The sequence below is a fragment of the Mycteria americana genome, chromosome 1 (genome assembly GCF_035582795.1).
Source record: "Mycteria americana isolate JAX WOST 10 ecotype Jacksonville Zoo and Gardens chromosome 1, USCA_MyAme_1.0, whole genome shotgun sequence".
In the NCBI taxonomy this organism is placed as follows: domain Eukaryota; kingdom Metazoa; phylum Chordata; class Aves; order Ciconiiformes; family Ciconiidae; genus Mycteria; species Mycteria americana.
In genome coordinates this window covers 204,452,692-204,472,886 of record NC_134365.1, presented here as the reverse complement: position 1 = coordinate 204,472,886, position 20,195 = coordinate 204,452,692, and the positions used below count along the sequence as shown (strand labels likewise).

Here is a 20,195-nt window from a genome sequence, read left to right as displayed (position 1 = left end):
TTTCTGAAAACATCCTCATCCAAACAAGTTGCATGTCTTTCCTATATAGTACGTACGTATTTTCAGGGTAAAATCTTCAGTTCTTCCTGAGTCAGTATTTGTCAATTCCTGTGTTATCTCTGGTTTGTACTTGAAAACTTTGGCTCTAAATCAAAGGTCTAGACTAGATTGGTCAAACTCTCAAAACATCAGCTACTGACAGTCAAGGAAGCAAAAAAGTACAAATGCTTCCCTCATCTGTGCCAGTCCCAATCAGCCTCCTACCCTGTGCCTGGAGAATCTTTAGACATATATGGAAAGCAAGAAGCATTTTACTTTTGAGAGCAGACAGACAGAAAGTTAAATACTATCTCAAAGGGAAATAAACGAGATGTACAACAGAAAATGAACTGAAGCAATGTTGATGAATGTTAGTTTTACAACATGAAGAAAAAATAATAATTAAAAAAATCAGTCAAGATAGCAAGTGGATGGTAACAAGTTGTTGAGATGCTCTTGCTTTCCAGATGGTATATTGAAAGGATGCCTCTTGGCATTTCTTCCAGTTTGTGGTCCTAAGGCAAGGGAAGGAAGGCTGCAAGTAAATGCCTTACCTGGCTTGTAGGCATCAACACCAGGGAATGCAGCAGTCAGTCATGGTATATTGTAACAGATGGTGTGCTAACTCCATCAGGAATTAAAAAAGTGGCTGAGGAGAAGTTAAGCAAGACTGATCAGAAGCAAATACAGAACTGCTTGTCCTGGACAGCGTGCAGCAGCACAATTGGCAGAGAATGTCACCTTGTCTTTTGAGCCTGTTCCTTTGAGAGCTAAAGCTCAAGACCAGGAAGGACCAGGCTTTTCCAAGCCTAGCTCCATGCATGTTGAATAGACAGAATGGAAAGAGGCACTGCCAGACAGACAGCTGTAGAGATTTAATACTGGCCTTCATTTAGAAATCTAGATTTTGAGGCAGAGAACATGAGGGGGGAAAGCAAAATGCGGGGAAAACTGTGGAACCAGCATGGGTGTCCTGAGATCGAGCTGCGGTCAAGCAGGTACCAATCTTTCTGTAAAGGTAGCTGCCGAGATGGTTCTCAGCCAGGTTTGAATTCTGAGGCAACGCTTTTAGATGCTTATGCCTAGGGCTAGACAGGAAAGAGTTTAAGGGGAATTAAGTTGCTGGCTTTTGTGAAAACAGCATGCAGCTACAGCACAAGGGCACGCCAGACGCAAAGTGCCCCACTCAGAAATACTCCAGCACCGGCTTCCCCACAGACCTTGTAACTGCGCAGGTATGTTTCTGATCGGGTTCCACATGGCGATAAATTTCTGTGTAGCTTTATTTTGCTTACTTCAGCTTGACACTGAAGAGAGGGTGGGGCGAGGGGTCGGCAGAGCGCAGCCGCAGCTTTGCTTTGCCTTCCCTGTGGAGGAGAGAGACAACCCTGCGAGCTGGTTCTCCCCCCGCAAGGATCTTCCACGCCCTCTTCGTACCGCTCGCTACTAGTTATTCTTCGACTTTGCACAGAAGCCAAGGCTGTCCGTCCCGCGCCCGGGGCTGTGCCTCCGCAGCCCCCTTCCCTCTCCTCAAGGCGGGCTGCGCTGCCGCCCCGCCCCTCCCGGTCCCCGAACGGCGGCACCAGAGACGAAAGAAATGCGCCTGTCACTGCAGAAGGGGTTCCCAGAGAGGGCGGAAGTTCCGCGGCGGCGGCGGGGCTGCCAGACACCGGTCGGACACCCGCCCCGCTCTCCGCGCTCCCGGGCCGCCTGCCCCGGCCGCCTCAGGGGCCGCGCACCGCCCAACCGCAAGCGCAGGGCGGGCACCGCCCTCTCCCGGCTCAGCCCCGCTGACACTGCGGCCCGCCTTCCAACCCAGCCAATGGCAGGGACGGGCTTGGCACCGCCCTCGGCCCTAGGGCCAATGGGAGCTGGGAAGGGGCGGGGCGTCGCCGTCTATAGGCCGAGGTGGGGGCGGTGGTGACGGTGACGGGGGGCGGCCGGCGGGAGCATGGCGGCGGTGGCGATGCTGGGCTGGCGGCGTCCGGCCGCGGAGCTGCTGCGGGTGAGGCGGGCGGCGCGCGGGGCGAGCCCCAGCCCTTCCCTCCTTCTCCCTCCCCTCCTTCTCCCTCTCTGCGCAGCCCCGGCCCCGCCGCGGGGCCCGGAAAGACTTAGCCAAGGTCACACCGGTGTCTGCGGCGGGGACAGGTGGCGTCCCCCTCACTTCACTCCTGCGGCGCGGCGGGAGGGAGCCCCCGGCCCGGGAAGGAGCTGAGGGGAGGGAGCAGATCCCGGGCTGGCTCCTGCAGCGGGGCCGTCGGCTGGGGGAGTGGAGGCCGGTGTCTGCCGCAGCCTGCAGGGCCGGGCGGGCCGGGCCGCCCTGGAGCCGCCTGGCCGTGAAGGGCGGCTCCCCCCGCGCCCCGCCTCGGCAGCCCCGTGCCGGCTACCGCGCTAAGCCCGGCGGGACCTTTAGCCGCGATCTTGAGAGCGGCTTTTTCCACTGCCTCATAACTGCCTGTCAGCGCTGGGAGTGCAGCGGGCTGACAGGGCCCTCGCCCGGCTCTTCAGGTCGTTCCTTCGTAATTCGCTACCCTACAAAGGCCCGGTATCGGTCTGTTACCCGCTTCAGCGATAAGGATGCGTAGCAGCTGTCAAAGGCTTTCTCCAGCCAGGGCTGGGAGGGGAAGCAGGTAGCAAATGTACTGCCTCGGTTGCGCATACGGTAGGTTCATCAGAAGCAGAGGCGGCCGGGAGGTGAGATACTGAGTGCTCCTGCCTGAAGAGCCGCAGTACGTGATTGCTTTGAGGTGCTGCTGTCTTCATTGGTGGGGCTGCCTGGTTTGCCTGGAGCGCTGGGGATCCTGTCACTGGTGTAGAGAGCGGTACTAGGAAGAAAAGGGCAGGTGAAGCATCCACGTTGCACTGGATTGCATGCGGATTGGCCATAGTGCCATAGGCAAAGCTCTTAGCAGCTGTAGAAGGTTGTCTCTTCGTAGCTGTAGAAAGTGGTTTGGTTTTTTTTTTTTTTTTTTTTTTTTTTTTTTTTTTTAAGTCTGTAATTGACACAGAGCATGAACACTGCTAGCAGGGGCCAGTTACACTTAGAAGAGTGTTGTCTGGTTTGTCTAGTTTACTGTAAAGGTAACCTTCAGGTGTAGCACCGTAAGGGCATGTTACTTTGCTGTTTTGGTTTTTTTTTTTTTTGACACTAACCCTTGAAAGCCCTTTTATTAAAACCCTGCAGGGACATAATTAATTTTCAGAGAGAAGTTTAAGTTAAACTTCCCGCTGGTTTTTACAACCTGAGCTAGGAAAAAAACCCAAACTAATTAAAAAGCAGTAGGAAAAATCTTGTCTTTTGTTAGTTGAAGGTTGTTAAATTAAGAGAGAAACAGACTAAATTTTCATATTGTGGACACAATACCAGAAGGCATTCGTTGATTTATAAAATTGATGGTGTTTTTGCAGTGTCCTTAAGTAGTTATTATTTTTAATTAGTATTTATTTAGCTCTCACTCAGGAATGACTGGAAATCTCCGGTGTACTGAAATGTTGTCTAAGGAAATGGCTTAAACTCTTGATATTTTAAACCACTAACTGACAGGTAATTCTGTTAATATATGAAATAATACTTACACATGTATCTTTGTATCTTTACATTGATTAATTAGATGAAGCTAGTAGCTGGTGAATTAGCCTGCTCAGGTGATACCTTTTTATTTTTCTTCGGGTTTTTTTTGTTTTGTTGGGTTTTTTTTATATTTTGTTTTAGCATTCTGAATTCATTATCCTCATTTTGGTTCATGAAACGCCAATGAAATGAAGCTGTAGACACAAACTACCACAGTTTAAAAAGCAGTGAAGTTAATGATAGCAATGAATGAACCAAAGTCCAGAGAAGCAGACAGAAGGACTAGTAAACTTTTTCAAGATAGCACCACTCACTCCCTGGCTCAGACATATGTTATGTGTGTACATAACAGACTTGGCCAAAATGAACTGGGTTTTGTTTTTAAAGGAGTATCTGTTTATTTTTCAGTAAATTTTTTTATCACAGATGTTATGGTAAGACCATGTACTAGACTACACTTTTTTAAAAAGGCATTTTATGATTTTTAATTTAATATTTTTTCCAGTGTTTCTTAGATATTATTTTTTAAAATAATGACTTTTGTGAAAATGGTACATTACTGAAACATCATGGTATTGGCTTTCTCGATATGAAATTCTGAGGAGTTTCTTATTTTCAGGCTTTGAAGTATACAAGCCGTGGCTATGCATCACAGCGTACTTTAAATGTAAGTATAAAGCACCATCTGACTGCAATAAATCACTGTTTTAAATCTGTTTCTTAATCACTGAAGTTTTTAAAAAAGTTACAAAAAAAAAAAAAATCTGCATTGTAGAAAATGTGACTTGTGCCCAAGTGACACCTTACTGCAAAATCTGGAATAGAAGTCAGATTTCCTTTTGTATTTTGTTTTGCTAATTGTTAGGTACTCTGGAACAAAATTGGTTAGAAGTGCATCAGCTAACTTAATGTAACAATCTACCCCTTATTGGGAAAATACAGATGATGCCGACTGATCCCTTTGAGGTTATTTGTATGTTATTTTGCAACTTGGTGTTACAACATAAAAGATGAGGACAAGTATGTTACCATTACTGAAGTCAATCATGATGGAGAAGGGGTTACAGAAACAGATGTTATGAGTTTTAAACAAGTATAATTTTGGGTTTTTTAATTTAGATATTTTCTAGTTTTGTTTCTTTGCTTGTCTCTCTAAATAAAGGACTGCTGGTAAGACCCCGTAAAGCTTTGTGTCTAACTTCCACTGAAACCAGCACAGTTGGAGGCACTCATTGCTTCCTCTCAGTAGCTGTCTGGGGGCAGCCAGAGGTCTGAAGTGTGTATCTTTTTGGTGCCAGGTCCTCATGCTACTCTCACAGGGTTAGCAGGTAGACATGTCGATGTAGCACTAAAGCTAAGAGGCAAAATAAGAGTAAATCTGTTTTGAGGGGCTACTAGGTATAGAGCTGAATGTCATACCATGTCTTAAACTACTGCTTATGTGTTATGCTGAGACCTGGGTGCTTTTGAATATCTCCAAGGATGGAGACTCCACAACCTCTCTGGGCAACCTGTTCCACTGCTCAGTCCACTGTGAGGACAGTGGAAAAGTGTTTCCTGATGTTCAGAGGGAACCTCCTGTGTGTCAGTTTGTGCCCATTGCCTCTGGCCCTGTCCCTGGGCACTACTGAAAAGAGCCTGGATCCATCCCTTTTGCACCCTCCCTTCAGGTATTAATACACATTGATGAGATCCCCCTGAGCCTTCTCTTCTCCAGGCTAAACAGTCCCAGCTCTCTCAGCCTTTCCTTGTATGTCAGATGCTCCAGTCCCTTAATCATCTTCCTGGCCCTTTTCTGGACTCTCTCGAGCATGTCCATGTCTCTCTTGTACTGAGAAGCCCAGAACTGGACACAGCACTCCACGTGTGGCCTCACCAGTTCTGAATAAAAGGGGAAGGATCACCTCCCTCGACCTGCTGGCAATACTTTGTCTCATGCAGCCCAGGATTCCATTTGCCGCCTTTGTTGCAAGGGCCCATTGCTGGCTCATGTTCAACCTGGTATCCACCAGGACCCCCAGGTCCTTTTCCGAAAAGCTGCTTTCCAGCTGGTTGGCCCCCAGCATGTCCTGGTGCCTGGGGTTGTTCCTGCTCAGATGCAGGACTTGCCCTTCTCCTTGTTGAACTTCATGAGGTTCCTGTCAGCCCATTTGTCCAGCCTGTTGAGGTGCCTCTGGATGGCAGCATGCCCCCCTGGCATTCAGCCACTCCTGCCAGTTTTGTGTTGTCAGCAAACTTGCTGAGGGTACGCTGTCTGATCATCCAGATCATTAATGATGATGCTAAACAGGATTTGACTCAGTATTGACCCTTGGCGTACACTGCTAGTTACTGGCCTCCAACCAGACTTCATGCCGCTGATCACCACCCTCTGGGCCCAGGTGTTCAGCCAGTTTTCAGTTCACCTCACTGCTCATCCAGCCCATATATCAACAGCTTCTTTGTGAAGATCTTGTGGGAGACAGTGTTGAAAGCCTTATCAAAGTCTAGGCAGACAATGTCTACTGCTCTCCCTGCATCTACCAAGCCAGTCATTTCACTGTAGAAGGTTATCGGGTTGGTTGAGCATGACTTCCCCTTGGGGAATCCATGCTAATGACTCCTGATGATTTTCTTGTTGTTCATGTGCCTGAAAATTGGTTTCCAGGATTATCTTGTTTCATCACCTTCTCGGGAATCGAGGTGAGGCTGATCAGCCTGTAGTTCCCTGGGTCATCCTTCTTGCCCTTTTTGAAGATAGGAGTGACGTTTGCTTTCCTCCGGTCCTCAGGCACCTCTTGCAATTGCCGTGACCACTCCAAGATCATCAAGAGTGACCTTACAAAGACATCTGCCAGCTCCCTCAGCACTTGTGGGTGCATTGCAGCAGGGCCCATGGATTTACGCATGTCCAGTTTGCTTAAGTATTCCCTGACCTGATCCTCTCCCACCAAGGGTACATCTTCCTTGCTCTAAACTTCCCCTCTGGGGCCTGGGATTCCTGAAGGCCAGTCTTACTAGTGAAGACTGAGGCAAAGAGAGAGTATTTAGTACCTCACAGCCTTTTCCATGTCCTGTGTCACCAGGTCCCCTGCCCCACTGAGCAGCAGGCTCACATTTTCCCTAGACTTCCTTTTGCTTCCTAGGTGCTTTTGCAAGCCCTTCTTGTTGCCTTTGACATCGCTTGCCAGATTCAATTCCAGTTGGGCTTTGGCTTTTGTAACTTTGTCACTGCATGCTCAGTGTCTCCCAGGTTCCCTGTCCCTACTTCCACCTTCTGTACGCTTCCTGTTTGTGTATGAGTTTTGGTCATCCATGCAGACCTCCTGGCATTTTTACCTGACTTTCCTGTTTGTTGGAATGGACTGCCTTTGAGCTTGGGGGGGTAATCCTCAAATATTAACCAGCTTGCTTCGACCCCTCCTCCCTCCAGGGCCTTGGGACTCTTTCAAGCATTATCCATCCCAAGGCTGAGCTCAGTGCTCTCCAGCTGTTCTCTCACATAAAGGGCGACCCCCCTCCTTGTCTCCTTGGCCTGTCCTTCTAAAGACCCGATGCCCCTCCATGGCAGCACTCCAGCCATGGGAGCCATCCCACCACAGCTTTGTGATCCAAACAAGACTGTAGTCCTGCAGCTGCACACCGATCTCTAATTCCTTATGTTTATTCCCCATGTTGCATGCATTAATAAAGATTATTCTCGTGCTCTGAAACCCTTGCAGGATAAAAGGGAAGCTGTAACATGAATGAAAGAGTAAAAGTGGATAAATTTTAAAAAATACTGGTATATGTGTGAGAGAGACTGTGACTTTTACTCCATGCTTCTCCTCTTAGGAAGTGGTGATAGCAAGTGCTGTAAGGACACCAATTGGATCTTTCCAAGGATCTCTTTCGTCACTGCCAGCCACTAAACTTGGTTCCATTGCAATTAAGGGAGCAATTGACAGAGCAGGTATACGTAAATATTTTTTTCTGTGACAAAGAAAATCTCAAGTGGCTCAGAACAGTATCAGTCTGTGTCTTTTAAGTTGCTTGGTAAACAAAAAATCCTGTTTTTTTGCTGCTGTGGCACTCAAGTCTTTATCTACAAATGGTATTTAAGTAAAGTTGACTGTTGGGCTTTGTTTCAATCTGAATTAAGTGCTGCTTCTAGGAGCAGAATATTACTTAGGGATATCTGTGCTAGTCCAAATCCGATTGAACATGCTAATTGTTTTTCTGGGGTGGGATTTTGACACACCTAAGCTGGTGCAAAGGCTATTTGTTGCTGAAACCAGTGACCCTTCCTTTCCCTACCTGTTTTTTACATAGGCACTTATATGGGCACTTGAAACAGCATATTACAAGAACTTGAACACCAGGGCTGTTGCAAGAGATGCATGGGAGAGCAGGTGGACACCTGCAGGTCTCCCACCTGTGGGTGGACCAGCCATGGCCATGGCTCACCCCTGTTAAATAAACAAACAAAACTGTTTCTTTAGACATAATTGTGGCAGGTAGAAAGTTTTGTGCATTTAACCATCCATGGAAATTGAGCTTCTCAGGTGACTAGTGAGACTTGGGAATGTTTGCTTTAGTTAGCTAACTGTAGCTTGTTCTGCAGGGTAAGAAGGGAATTCTCTTCTATGGGGGTCACCAGTTCATCATGTCCCATGAATATGAGAGTAGAGATCTGGGATGCACCCAACAGGGGCGTGTGTGCTGCTTTTGGCACACAGGTTGGACACAGCATGTTTCGTCAGTCTTTGATAGGAAACTTCAATGGGAAGGTTTGTAAAAGGGAGTTACATCTTCCGTGCAAAGAATCTTGAATCAAAACCATTTTGTTTTATAGGTATCCCTGCAGAAGAAGTGAAAGAAGCATATATGGGTAATGTCTTGCAGGCTGGACAAGGACAAGCTCCAGCCAGACAAGCAGTCCTGGGTGCAGGTATTAATTCTCTTGATTCTGGGGTTAAAGGTTTTCTGTCTTTATGTAGACAGTGTAGATTATTGAGCTATGAGTTAAAGCAGAGTGGTGCCCAGCCTTTTGTCAAGATAGTCTGTGTATGCTTTTTTCCCCATGGTGGGTGAAGGGTGTATGTTGTACTCATGTAAGTGGGCCTAATTGTGCATCCTCAGGAATCAATTTTCATATGTACAATGGATGTTACTGCCTACGGTGCCTGCAGAACCTGGAGAAGATGACATTGGAGACCAGGCTGCTACTTCCAGAGCACTTCAGGCTAATGATGGATGCTGCTCTTTGAATCTTTCATGAAACAGACTTTTTTTTCTTCAGTGTATCATTACTCTTAAGCTTTATTGGACAGGGGGTCAGTGAGTTTCCATGAACTGCAGATATGAGTATGTCATTAGACTCCTCTTCCTGTGGAGTCTGGAGCTGCCACTGGAAGGATTCACTCTGTAATGTTAACTGCAGCACAGATGTTATTGGGGTGCAGGAATTATTTTCTTCTTCCTTTTGCTGTAGGGATGGGATTCCATACTTTAGCATGATGCTAGGAAGGTCTATGGGTCAGGGAAGAACTGGATACTTTCTTGGCTCTGTCCCTGTACTTTTTTGAAAAAGGAGGAGCTGCTTCCACGTGAGGCAAAGGGATGAATATGGCTCTTCGCTTTTCCCTGGCTAGTTTCCCCATCTCACTGCTAGTATGGAGGTGATGTGCTGGTAGCTGAGCAAGCCTAGGGTAGAGGCAGTGATGCAATGGTCTTGAGCCAAGCTGCACACAGCAGAGCCCAAAGCTATTGTCATGAACAACAATAACAATAATAACTCATTAATAACTGTGTGAATGACACTGACACCTAGCACTTTTGGTGTTGTTCAGTATTGCTTGTGTTTAGAGTCCCTATACTTCTGGGGTCTGTCTTGTTGCCAGTTGCTAATCTCTACAGCTTCTTTATGCCTTTTCAATCTCGAATGCTTCTTAGAGGCAGGGATTGGGGTGTCAGGAGGAGGAATAGCTCTGGAGTCACTTCCCTGACCTTCTGTCTCTGATTCCTCATTTGCTTGTTCCCTTATCACAAGTCTGTTGTCTGAAGGGGAGAAACAAAAAGAGTCTCCAGGAAGGATAGCAACTAGGGGTGGGGGTAGATAAATTGCCCTGGCAGGCTAAATAATGCAAGCTGGACAGCCTGGGCTTAGATAAAAATTGGTCCCATATGAAATATTGCTGAAACACCAATAAAGTGTTAGTCTACCCTTTAAATAATGCAGTTGTTTGTACAACTTCTTTGACTCAGGTCTACCAGTCTGCACTCCTACTACAACTGTCAATAAAGTCTGTGCTTCAGGAATGAAATCGATCATGATGGCAGCACAAAGCCTGATGTGTGGGAGTCAGGTATGTGAATTTTAGTGCTGTTTTATGGAAAAAACACATAATTAATGTTGTAGATCCTGTCCTACTAATAACTGTGCTCTTTGATTTGGGACTGTGTTTTGACTTGGGATAACAAAGCTAATTAGCGAGGTTTTGTTTTGCTTATGCAACCTTAATTTTATAGTCACTTAAGTGTGTTTTGGTTTAAAACAGAAAAAAAATTTTAAGTATTATAGTTAGGAAATTGTCAGATGTATTTTTAGAGCTGAGCAAATAAGGTGGATTTTTTTGGGGGGGTGTTTACATCCTCTCCTTACTGCTCTTCCCCCACCCCACCTCCTGCCCCACCCTCAAAAAATAATTAAGAGAATTATCAAGCTTCCTGGTTTGAAAAATTGAAGAAATTTTTATAGACTTAGTTTTTGCAGAAACACATTTAATCTTGACTTTCAGACACTTTTAAACACTTAGATGAATTAAATATACATATTAAAGCAATGTTGTTTCCAAGTACATTAAAGATGTTTCAGGCTTTTTAAAATTGTTTTAGAAGAAGTGGAATCTATTGTTGCTGAATAAGCATTTTCATTGAAGAGAGGTCAATGGAGGGGAATTGCTCATCTCTGTCAACTGTGTTCTAAGATTCTCTATATGATGGGGAAAATAGTATCACTCAATGGGAGGATGGGAGAATACATCATCTTCAGCAAGCCATTAAATGCTATGCAGCAAAGAATATGGGAGAAGTGTGAATGTGAAGAAAGACATTTCAATTTTGTTTTTAATTCCATACTCGAAGCATTTTGGCAACATCTCCCCTTCTCTGAAATGAAAATATTGTCTGTTCAATATGTATTTTTGGTTTACAAAGTAAGTGGGTCATTAGTGAGAAATGTACTTTTTTTTTTTTCCTTAGGACAAAAGTGAAATATTTAAGTTTTGTTGTCCCTTCTGTGATAATAACAGTATAGCCGAGTTAAGCAACTACTTACTGCTTTGGCCTTGCTCTGCAGAGAATGGCACTTTGTCCAGTGCCTACTGAAGTGGGTGGAAGTCTTGTCACTGGACTTTGAACCAGGCCCAGCATGTCTGTGTAAACAGCTACGTTTGGATTTAGTCGTTTACATCCAATGACTTCGTGAGAGTGGTTGTGCATTTGGTGGGTTTGGCAGATGCAGGCTGTGAGCTCTGAAGAGAACTGGAGTTTTCAGCTGAGCTAATCATACATGCTGTGCTGCCAGTCTCAGCAAAAGCAGACACTCAGCCAGTTATTAGTCTCTTAGAGCTATAAATTATGGCTTTTTTTGGTATTTGTTTGTTTTTCCTGGCTGCGGACTGTGAGGTATCTGTGGTATGAAAGTCAGTGGTGGTTCCCAGTGGCTTGAGTCAGCGTACATCATCATATAAACAATTGTGTTAACTCTGTCTTCAGGTCTTTCACTTTATGGAATCGAAATGCCAGGGACTCTATTGCTGCTTCCACATCTCAACTGCCTTTCCAATTTGTCACCAGCCTTCGTTCTTTTCTTTATTACTTCATGTCACTGTTCCTGGATCTAGTTTATAATCTATTCTGAACCAAACCATTATTTCTCTGATTCTTAATTTAAAGAAACCAAAAAAAGTTTTCATCTTTTTCTTATTGCTGTTTTGATGTAAAATCTTTTTGAATTTATATTAACAGCACTACTGAACTCTCAGAATCCCACTGCTGTGTATTTTTCTTACATTTGTCCATGTGTGCTGGTTTTGGCTGGGATAGAGTTAATTTTCTTTATAGTAGCTAGTATGGGGCTATGTTTTGGATTTGTGCTGAAAACAGTGTTGGTAATGCAGGGGTGTTTTGGCTGTTGCTAAGTGGTGTTTACACTGGTCAAGGACTTTTCAGCTTCCCATGCTCTGCCAGGTGCACAAGAAAATGGGAGGCAGCCCAGCCAAACTGGCCAAAGGGCTATTCCATACCATATGATGTCATGCTCAGTATATAAAGCTGGGGAAGAAGAAGGAAAGGGGGGACATTCGGAGTGATGGTGTTTGTCTCCCCAAGTAACCGTTACGTGTGATGGAGCCCTGCTTTCCTGGAGATGGCTGAACACCTGCCTGCCCATGGGAAGGATTGAATGAATTCCTTGTTTTACTTTGCCTGCGTGTGTGGCTTTTGCTTTCCCTATTAAACTGTCTTTATCTCAGCCCACGAATTTTCTCCCTTTTACTCTTCTGATTCTCTCCCCCATCCCAGCAGGGGGGAGTGAGTGAGTGGCTGTGTGGGGCTTAGTTGCCGGCTGGGGTTAAACCACCATGTTTCAAATATGCCATTAAACACAACTGTGTCTATTCTTCATGTCCTGAGATCCTAGGGATTTTGGGGTATAGCCTGATGAACAGTAGGTATACTTATGGTCCTTATAGCTTTGCTGTTTGTAGGTTTTCTGTTTGTTTGCTTTGTCTCAGCTTGAAAAGTGGACTAATTTAGAAATGCCCATAAAGATTCAGCTTAATTCAAGTTCAGTAATCATTAACATCTCATTTTTTTGCTGGCCTTTTCAAATGATAAAACCATATTACGTCATCTCTCTTTACATAGTAAGATGAAACAATATTATCTAAAACTGCAGGTACTTATAAATCTCTGTCTCTTCTTATTGGTCTCTTAGATTCTGACCGTTGCTGTTCCATGGGGATATAGAGCTGTGAATGAAGAACAAAAATGAGAAATTTACAGAAAAAGAAACTGTTGAAAGTAAAATGTATAATTTGATCTTGGAAGCTTTTGAAGTAAAAATGCAAGAGGCTGACATGGCTCTTGCAGCTTTCTAGAACTCCATACAAGACAAAAGTCCAGTTGTTCTGTCAGGGTGGATTAACTGTCTTCAGCTGTTGTTCCTGCTCTTTGCTTTTTAAATGCATAAATATTTTTCTTCCTTTTCCTCTAAGACTGCTCAGAAATGTAAAGTGTCCATGCTTAATCTTTTGCTAGTGTTTATTCCTACAAGAAGTCATAGAGAACACACTGCATTATTAATAATTTTAACTTGTTTCCTTTGAGCAGGATGTAATGGTTGCTGGTGGAATGGAGAGCATGTCTAATGTTCCCTATACAATGAGCAGGGGATCAACACCTTATGGAGGAGTAAAGCTGGAAGACCTGATAGTAAAAGATGGGCTGACAGATGCTTATAACCATATTCATATGGTAAATATTCCTGCACAGTACTAAAGTATCAGCAATAGACCTGATGCAGCTGTGAAGAGCTTGCTTATAATTACTATGAAACCGCTTCATCTAGCAAACCTAGAAACAAGGAATAACATTAATGGAGGAGGAAAAAGTCTTCCATGTCCAGGCTTCTTGTAGTAACTGTAATGGAGGGGGCTAGACAGAAGACCAAAACAGAATAGCAAATGGTGTGTTAATGTTTAACTGTCTCTGAAGTCTGAATAGCCTAGAGCGGGGATTAAAAAAAAAAAAAAAAAAGAAAATCTGTTACTGATAGATTGCTGTTGCTCTATCTGTGGGAGAGAGCAATCAAGTTACTTGATGTCTTTGAAGGTACCTACTCAGTACTGTGCAGCAGGCTCTCAATTTTATTTTCCCTCCCCCAATGTGTATATCTCATATCTTCTGCTGGAAGGTTTGAGTCAGCTGATATGCTTACTCATCAGCATGGTAACTGAAATTAGACAAACAACTGCAAACTTAGGACGGGTTTGGAAAACAGCTGATATAAAGATAGTGAAGAACAAGCATAAGGGAAGAAGAGTTTGAAAAGAGAATGATTACTTTCAGTTTACAAATATTTCTGACCTAATTCACAGCTGCAGGGCATTATTGATTGATCAGTTAGTGTTCTCACTGGTGTACAGGAAAACATCTCATGAAGAATATTCTACTGTGATCCATATATTTGATACAGACCTCACTGCTTCTGTGTGCAATTTATTCTTTTTGCCGTATATGCACTCTGCTTAGGCTATTGGTTGAAATCCACTCCCACATTTCAGCTAAAATGGATTTTGATTGTGAGGATTTTTATAGGAATGTAAATAGTGGCTTTGCTAGTTCCTGTATGTGGGGAAAAACTCTAGGAGTTGGTTATAATACATGAAGCTTTAACAGATTGTGACAGTATTTCAGAACCTTTTGCCTTTATTATAGCAGTGGTAGGTTGCTTGGAAAACCTTAACGGTCTGTGTGAGAATATACAGGAAGGCCCATCCGACGGCTTTAGGAACTTACTCTGGTCTGTGTTTTGGCAATAGACTAGGTTGCTGATGCTGTTAAGACTTTAAATTCTTTAACTGCATAGAAGTGAACTTGCTTGTTTGAAGAACTGGAGGAACATGGTACTAAAGGGTTTTGTGTTAATTCATTGAGTTTTCTACAGAAATGAGAGGTGGAACAAAACCTGTCCAAGAACAAATCTTTCAGATTGACTAAATGAGTATCTTTTATTATTTTGTCAGCAGGTATTTAGACAGTGTTGGTAAAGAATTATGATTGTATAATTATGATTGACCTACATATAAAATTATTTGATTGTTTCATTCTATTTATTTCATTCCAGTTATTAGACAAAAGATATAAACAGTTTTATTTGTGCAGTTTTTAGAGTATCAGATCCCAAAGGCTAAATAAGCCCCATGTGTTGACCTGTTCTTGAAACCTTTGGAATAGACAAGCTAATGATGGAATGAAAACACTAGTAAGATGATGTAAACATATTGTTCTGTGGCTGAACAATGATCTTCAGTCTCTGAAGACATCAACCCTAAGCACTTTAAAACTTACTTTTTGCATGCAGGTTTTTTAACTTAAAGGCCTTGTAATGAGTGTTCCTTCATGGCTTTAATAATCTGGATCCAGAAAACGTTTGCTAAATCTGAAGTTCATATTCCAAAACCAGAAGTCACTATTTGATCATGACTGTGTAAATTAGAAATGGACACCAAGTATTAGTCACATTCAATTCTGGAAATCTGCTGGTTGAGTTCTTTCATCTACAGTTGTAGTTCACAGCTCCAGAAATACCAAACCTAACATGCCTGGTTTTCTCCAAGGGCAACTGTGCTGAGAATACTGCGAAGAAGTTTACTATTTCACGAGAGGAACAAGACACTTACGCCATAGGCTCTTACACTAAGAGCAAAACAGCCTGGGATTCAGGAATATTGAAAAATGAAATAGTTCCTGTCACTATTTCACAAAAAGGTATTATGGAAAGGTGTGATAAAACGAATTGTGTTTCTCATTGAAAGCTGTAACATCGTCTGTGTTCAGTGCAGATTGTGGTGTTTAAACATGTGGATATCAGGAACACTAATTTTAGATTAGCTAAGAATCTTCTGTTACACAGGCTTTCTGGTGAACAGCAGTCAGTGGCCTGTGATCTGGGTTTGTTTTTTTAATTTTTCTTTAATGTTATATACCATATCTTCTTCCTTTTTTATGTAAGCGGAAGACTAGCTACTGAACTTAGCTAGTATGGCTTGAGGACATCTATGTTTTAATTTCCCTATTAATTACCTTAAAGATACATTCTTTGTCCCTTTCATTCAGCCACCAGGAAGTATAAATGGATTTGCTGTGAATAAATTTGACTAAGAAGTAATTTTTTTTTTTTTTTTCAGTTTTCATAAGCACATTTCTTGACATGCATTTCACATGTTTACATTTTTAAATGGAAATAATTTGTTTAAATAAGGCAGCATTTAATCAAAGTACGGTGTTGGAATGTCTTAAGAATAGGCTGCACTATAAAATACTAAACCAAATCTGAATTTCAGGAAAGCCAGATACAGAAGTGAAAGAAGATGAAGAATACAAACGTGTTGATTTTAGTAAAGTTCCAAAGCTGAAAGCTGTTTTCCAAAAAGAAAATGGTAAATATTGTTAAACTAACTACTTCATTTTTTACCAAATGCAAGGATATTTTGTTACAGTAAAGAGTACTGTTCACAAGAGCTTGAATGCCCAGCAGTAGTCCATTAACTTTTAAATGTCTGCTAAGATAAAGAAACATGCTTCACAACCACATCAACTGGCCTGGATTAAAAGATGGTCCAAGAGCCTTAAACCAGTGAAAACCTCTGTTTTGGACATTTACTTTAAAAAGAATGAAACAGATTGGTTTCAGCTTAGCTATTGCCTTGGTCTCCACCAAGTATAAGCTCTTGTTTCAGCGGGAGCTGGAATGCCTTTACGTAGTTACCTGTTGCTTCCTTGAATCTGTAATGGATAAATCTTTCTGGCTAAATCAAAGTTGCCACTCACTCACAACCCTTTTTGAGCTGGAATTCCGTGTTAATGCCAGCAATGCAGCTGACACGGAAGGCATGATCTAAACTGCCACTTGGATAAAGATATGAATACATGTGATCGTTACTTGTTTAATCAAACTGATTTAAAAAAACCCCTCGTTTTTAGTTAACTCAGTGCAACAGATATCACCATATTGTTGAGACCTGATGTTCAAGGGCCTAAGGTAAAAAAAAAAAATCATTGACAGGATGTACCTGAGCTATATCGCATGCTCCCCTCTGTTTAAACAATGCTTTTACCTTTTCTAGGAACAGTTACAGCTGCTAATGCCAGTACTCTGAATGATGGAGCAGCTGCTTTGGTGCTGATGACTACAGAGGCAGCCAAGAGACTGAAAGTCAAACCATTGGCACGGGTAGTAGGTAAGATTTTTCTTATCTTTGAGTACAGTCCTGGTACTCCCATAGTATGCTCTTAGACTGGGAGTCCTGTTTGGCCGGTTATCTGACATTCGTGGGACAGAAAAGGTGAGCCCTTAGGCATTATGGCTGCATCTTCTCAATACAGTCCTTGAAATTTCAAGTGTCGTACCAGCAGGCTTTTGAGTATAAACAGAGTTTTCTATTTAGAATAATATTAAAAATATGAAAATGTTATTATGGGGCTCACTTCGGGCACTAAACTTCAGATGTATCTATCTCACAGACCGTTATATTCAGAATTTTTCTATCTTGGCTGGGTTTACTGCTTGCATGAATAAAAATAATGTATGGTAAAAACAAACAGTCTTTAAACAGCTTTTGCGATTTTTACAGCTTTTGCAGATGCTGCTGTTGATCCCATTGACTTCCCAATTGCACCTGCACATGCTGTTCCCAAGGTAGGAATAAAATGGAGTGATTTTTTTGAAAAACAACAGACTTCCCTAGCACTGGATTGTTGGTTCATCCCTCAGTGGATCTTCCCGTAATTAGGATCAAAATTATAATTGCGTCATAAATACAAAGAACACACGTTTTTCAGAGGATCAGGCTTGAATGCAGATTTTCAGAGTAACGAATTTCTCACACCTGTTTTGAAAGAGAACATTGTTTATACTGCTTTCACCAACTTTGGGCTTGTTCACACTTTTGAAGCTTTGCTGCTAGTATGGCTAAAAGGCAAAATAAATAAATATGGTTATACCAGTACAGACCAGTTCAAAAAGGAACTGAAGACAAGTGTATGGTGTGAGGCAATACTGTATCAGTTTAAATGTACTTACTGTAGCAGTGGTCTTAGTATAAGTGTGGTGAAAACGTATGCTTGGCATAGGGTACTCTCCATTTCTTCTTTTGTGAAAACTCAAGTTGGTGCTTCAGTACCTCAGTTTTGCTTTTTTCCACCTGACAAAATGCAAACTTGAATCGGACTGTGGGTAGCCTGAGCCACCGATTTTAAAATAGACCTAATTATTTCTATAATTAGCTTCCTAATTTTTTCATAGTAGTCATTATTTTTATTATTATTTCTAGATTCTAAGTGAGACAGGCCTGAAAAAAGAAGATATTGCAATGTGGGAAATCAACGAAGCATTCAGTGTTGTGGTGCTGGCCAATATTAAAATGCTGGGTATTGATCCACAAAAAGTAAATATCAACGGAGGAGCCGTCTCTCTTGGACATCCAATAGGGTAAGTAAAATAAGCACTGCTTTCTGTTCTGCACAGGAGCATTGTTTTCTAGACGTGCTGCTAACGCATTTACCTTTATTCTCAAATTTAATGCAAGTAGGAAGGGTAATAGAAATTTGCTATCGAGTACGTAGTGACTTAATTCAGGTGTTAAATTCCAGTGTACCTGGAAAAGAGCATGATCCCATTTTTCTCTTCACAGTTAGTTATCACCTACTTCTTATAAAGAGCTTGCTTGTTACCATAGCTGTAAGGATTTATGAAGTATTAAAACCAAATCACTATTAACATGACAGAATAAACAACACTAATCAAGTAGTTAAGCTAATAAAATTTACAGGTAAACTTGGGAAAATAGTGAAGGATATGGTACAGGGACTTTTATTTTTCTTAGATGTGCAAAGTGAAATTCCAGGTGTTGTCAAAGCATTTTTGGCAGTGAATCCAAAAGTCTCCAAGCACCTAATGCAGCAGACAGGGATAGGCTGAGGGATGTTGGTGGGTCTTTTGTTTGGAGTTCTGCCATCTGGGTAGAGGAGCCAGATCACCTGCTGTGTTCCCCAACAGCTGTCACTTACTCAAGTACATCCCCTTAATCCTCCCTAAGGGTGCTCATGCTGCATGGTCCAGGGCTACGAGGAAAAATTCCTTTCAAAACCTCTCAGTAAATACAGATGTGAAGTAACCACGTTGTACATCAGGAACAAGTAGGAGTACTTCATGGTTCATAAAAAGCTCTAATCAAGGCATAATCCTGCGACATGCTGACATCTCCTTTGCAATATCAGCCCCTTCTCATAAGGGAATATGATCTTTTCTTGTCTTAAAAGTTAATGGTGACAGTCCAATGACAGAATTTAAATGTCTGATTTTGCATGTTAGGTGGATCAAAGTAGCATACTGCAGTATATCAAGTTGTAAGCAAATAAACTGTTTGAAATTAGTTGTTACTGTCAATTTGGGTTTTGTGGTGGATTTGTTCTCTTCTTTGAAAGAGCTTTGCTACCTGTAGAGATACTTCATAACATACAGATGGACTTAGAGGCGATTTCCTTTTCCAGAAGAAACTTTAGTTAAACAGGGAGTTTTTGTTAGTGTATGTATAAGAATCTTTCTGTTCGTTAAGTACTATAGCTAGAGAAACATAACCTGAGTTGTATCTAAACGTAGATGAAATGAGTTGTCTGGTCTTTTTGTTGGTGGCTTTTTCCCCTCCAGTGAATCAGTTACTGTCTTCTGCCAACTGTCCTGTGGGGGTCAAATCAAGAACTTCCTTTAAACTAAGCTATATATATTTTTTTTTCTTTTATTTAGAATGTCTGGAGCAAGAATTGTTGTTCACATGGCCCATGCGTTGAAACAAGGACAATATGGTCTTGCAGGAATTTGCAATGGTGGAGGAGGTGCTTCTGCAATATTGATAGAGAAGCTGTAGGCCCCAATAGTGTTGGAAATGAAGCCTTAACCACTCTCTGATCACAATGATGAATGGTACCTGTTACATCTTATTTATCAATAAGTGGATGAATTCCTTAACTGCTATTCTAAAATTTCTTAAAACATCATCGACTATTCATACAGACAACTGGGCTTTTAGTACTTTGACTCAGTGCAAGTTTTTATACAGTGCAAATAAAAAAATGTCAAATTATCATAATGTCTTGAGACCTGTCAATAAAGAATGTTTGTTAACTGTGGCTCTTCTGTCACTGACGTGTGGTTTCTCAGCTGCCACTGAAAATGAATTCTCGTGGTAGCTCCCATAGTGCTGCTACTAGAAGCTGCTAGTTTCTTGCAGTTTTGTTGCTTAATTTTCCCAAGCAATTTTCATGGAAAAAATAACTTCACTGAAAGGCTAGTTTTCTACTGTTGTGTACCCTGAAGCCATGTCAAATGCAAAACAGGAGCCCTGCTGCAGCACTGGCTCAGGGCGTAGTATCAAAGCAAACTAGAAGAGATGGTGGTGCAAGTACCAATATGGCCTCGAAATACTACTGCTCCTTTTTTGTTCATTGAACCCTGGGTGCTGTATTTTGTCAATACACTTTTAAGTAGAGGCAGATTCAGGACTGAACAAGTACAGTTACTGTTACTGCTGCTTCACACAGAGCTGCCCAGTACCTGGCTGCACTCTGGAATTCACAGCTAAGCCTTCAGGAATCTGGAGTTAAGCATTCCTATTGCAAGCAGGGGGAGACAGGAAAAGACTTGCCTGGAATGAGTCTTGTTCAAGACTTCAGGGAGATGTTATACAGTTTCTTCAGCAGGCTTTTTACCAGAGGGCAAAAATTGGCTATCTATTTCACCTGTATAAGGCCTATTCCCACCTCACCCTTTTCACAAGGGAGA

General features: G+C 42.4%; 1 protein-coding gene across 1 annotated transcript; it reads left to right on the top strand.

The window, feature by feature from the left end:
* The first annotated feature begins 1,952 nt into the window (after window positions 1–1,952).
* ACAT1 (acetyl-CoA acetyltransferase 1) lies at window positions 1,953–19,543 on the top strand. The gene is made up of 12 exons (XM_075490976.1): window positions 1,953–2,044; window positions 4,230–4,277; window positions 7,424–7,541; window positions 8,424–8,519; window positions 9,836–9,936; window positions 12,965–13,108; window positions 14,974–15,124; window positions 15,700–15,795; window positions 16,483–16,596; window positions 16,990–17,054; window positions 17,689–17,846; window positions 19,161–19,543. The coding sequence occupies exons 1-12, from the start codon at window positions 1,991–1,993 to the stop codon at window positions 19,279–19,281; spliced, it is 1,266 nt and encodes a 421-aa protein (XP_075347091.1). The 5' UTR covers window positions 1,953–1,990; the 3' UTR covers window positions 19,282–19,543.
* Window positions 19,544–20,195: the final 652 nt, after the last annotated feature.

Coding starts and splice junctions, on each gene's coding strand:
- ACAT1 (XM_075490976.1), top strand. CDS start 1,991: ATGGCGGCGGTGGCGATGCTGGGCTGGCGGCGTCCGGCCGCGGAGCTG. Junction 15,125..15,699: donor TGTCACTATTTCACAAAAAG/GTATTATGGAAA, acceptor TCTGAATTTCAG/GAAAGCCAGATACAGAAGTG. Junction 16,597..16,989: donor ACCATTGGCACGGGTAGTAG/GTAAGATTTTTC, acceptor CGATTTTTACAG/CTTTTGCAGATGCTGCTGTT.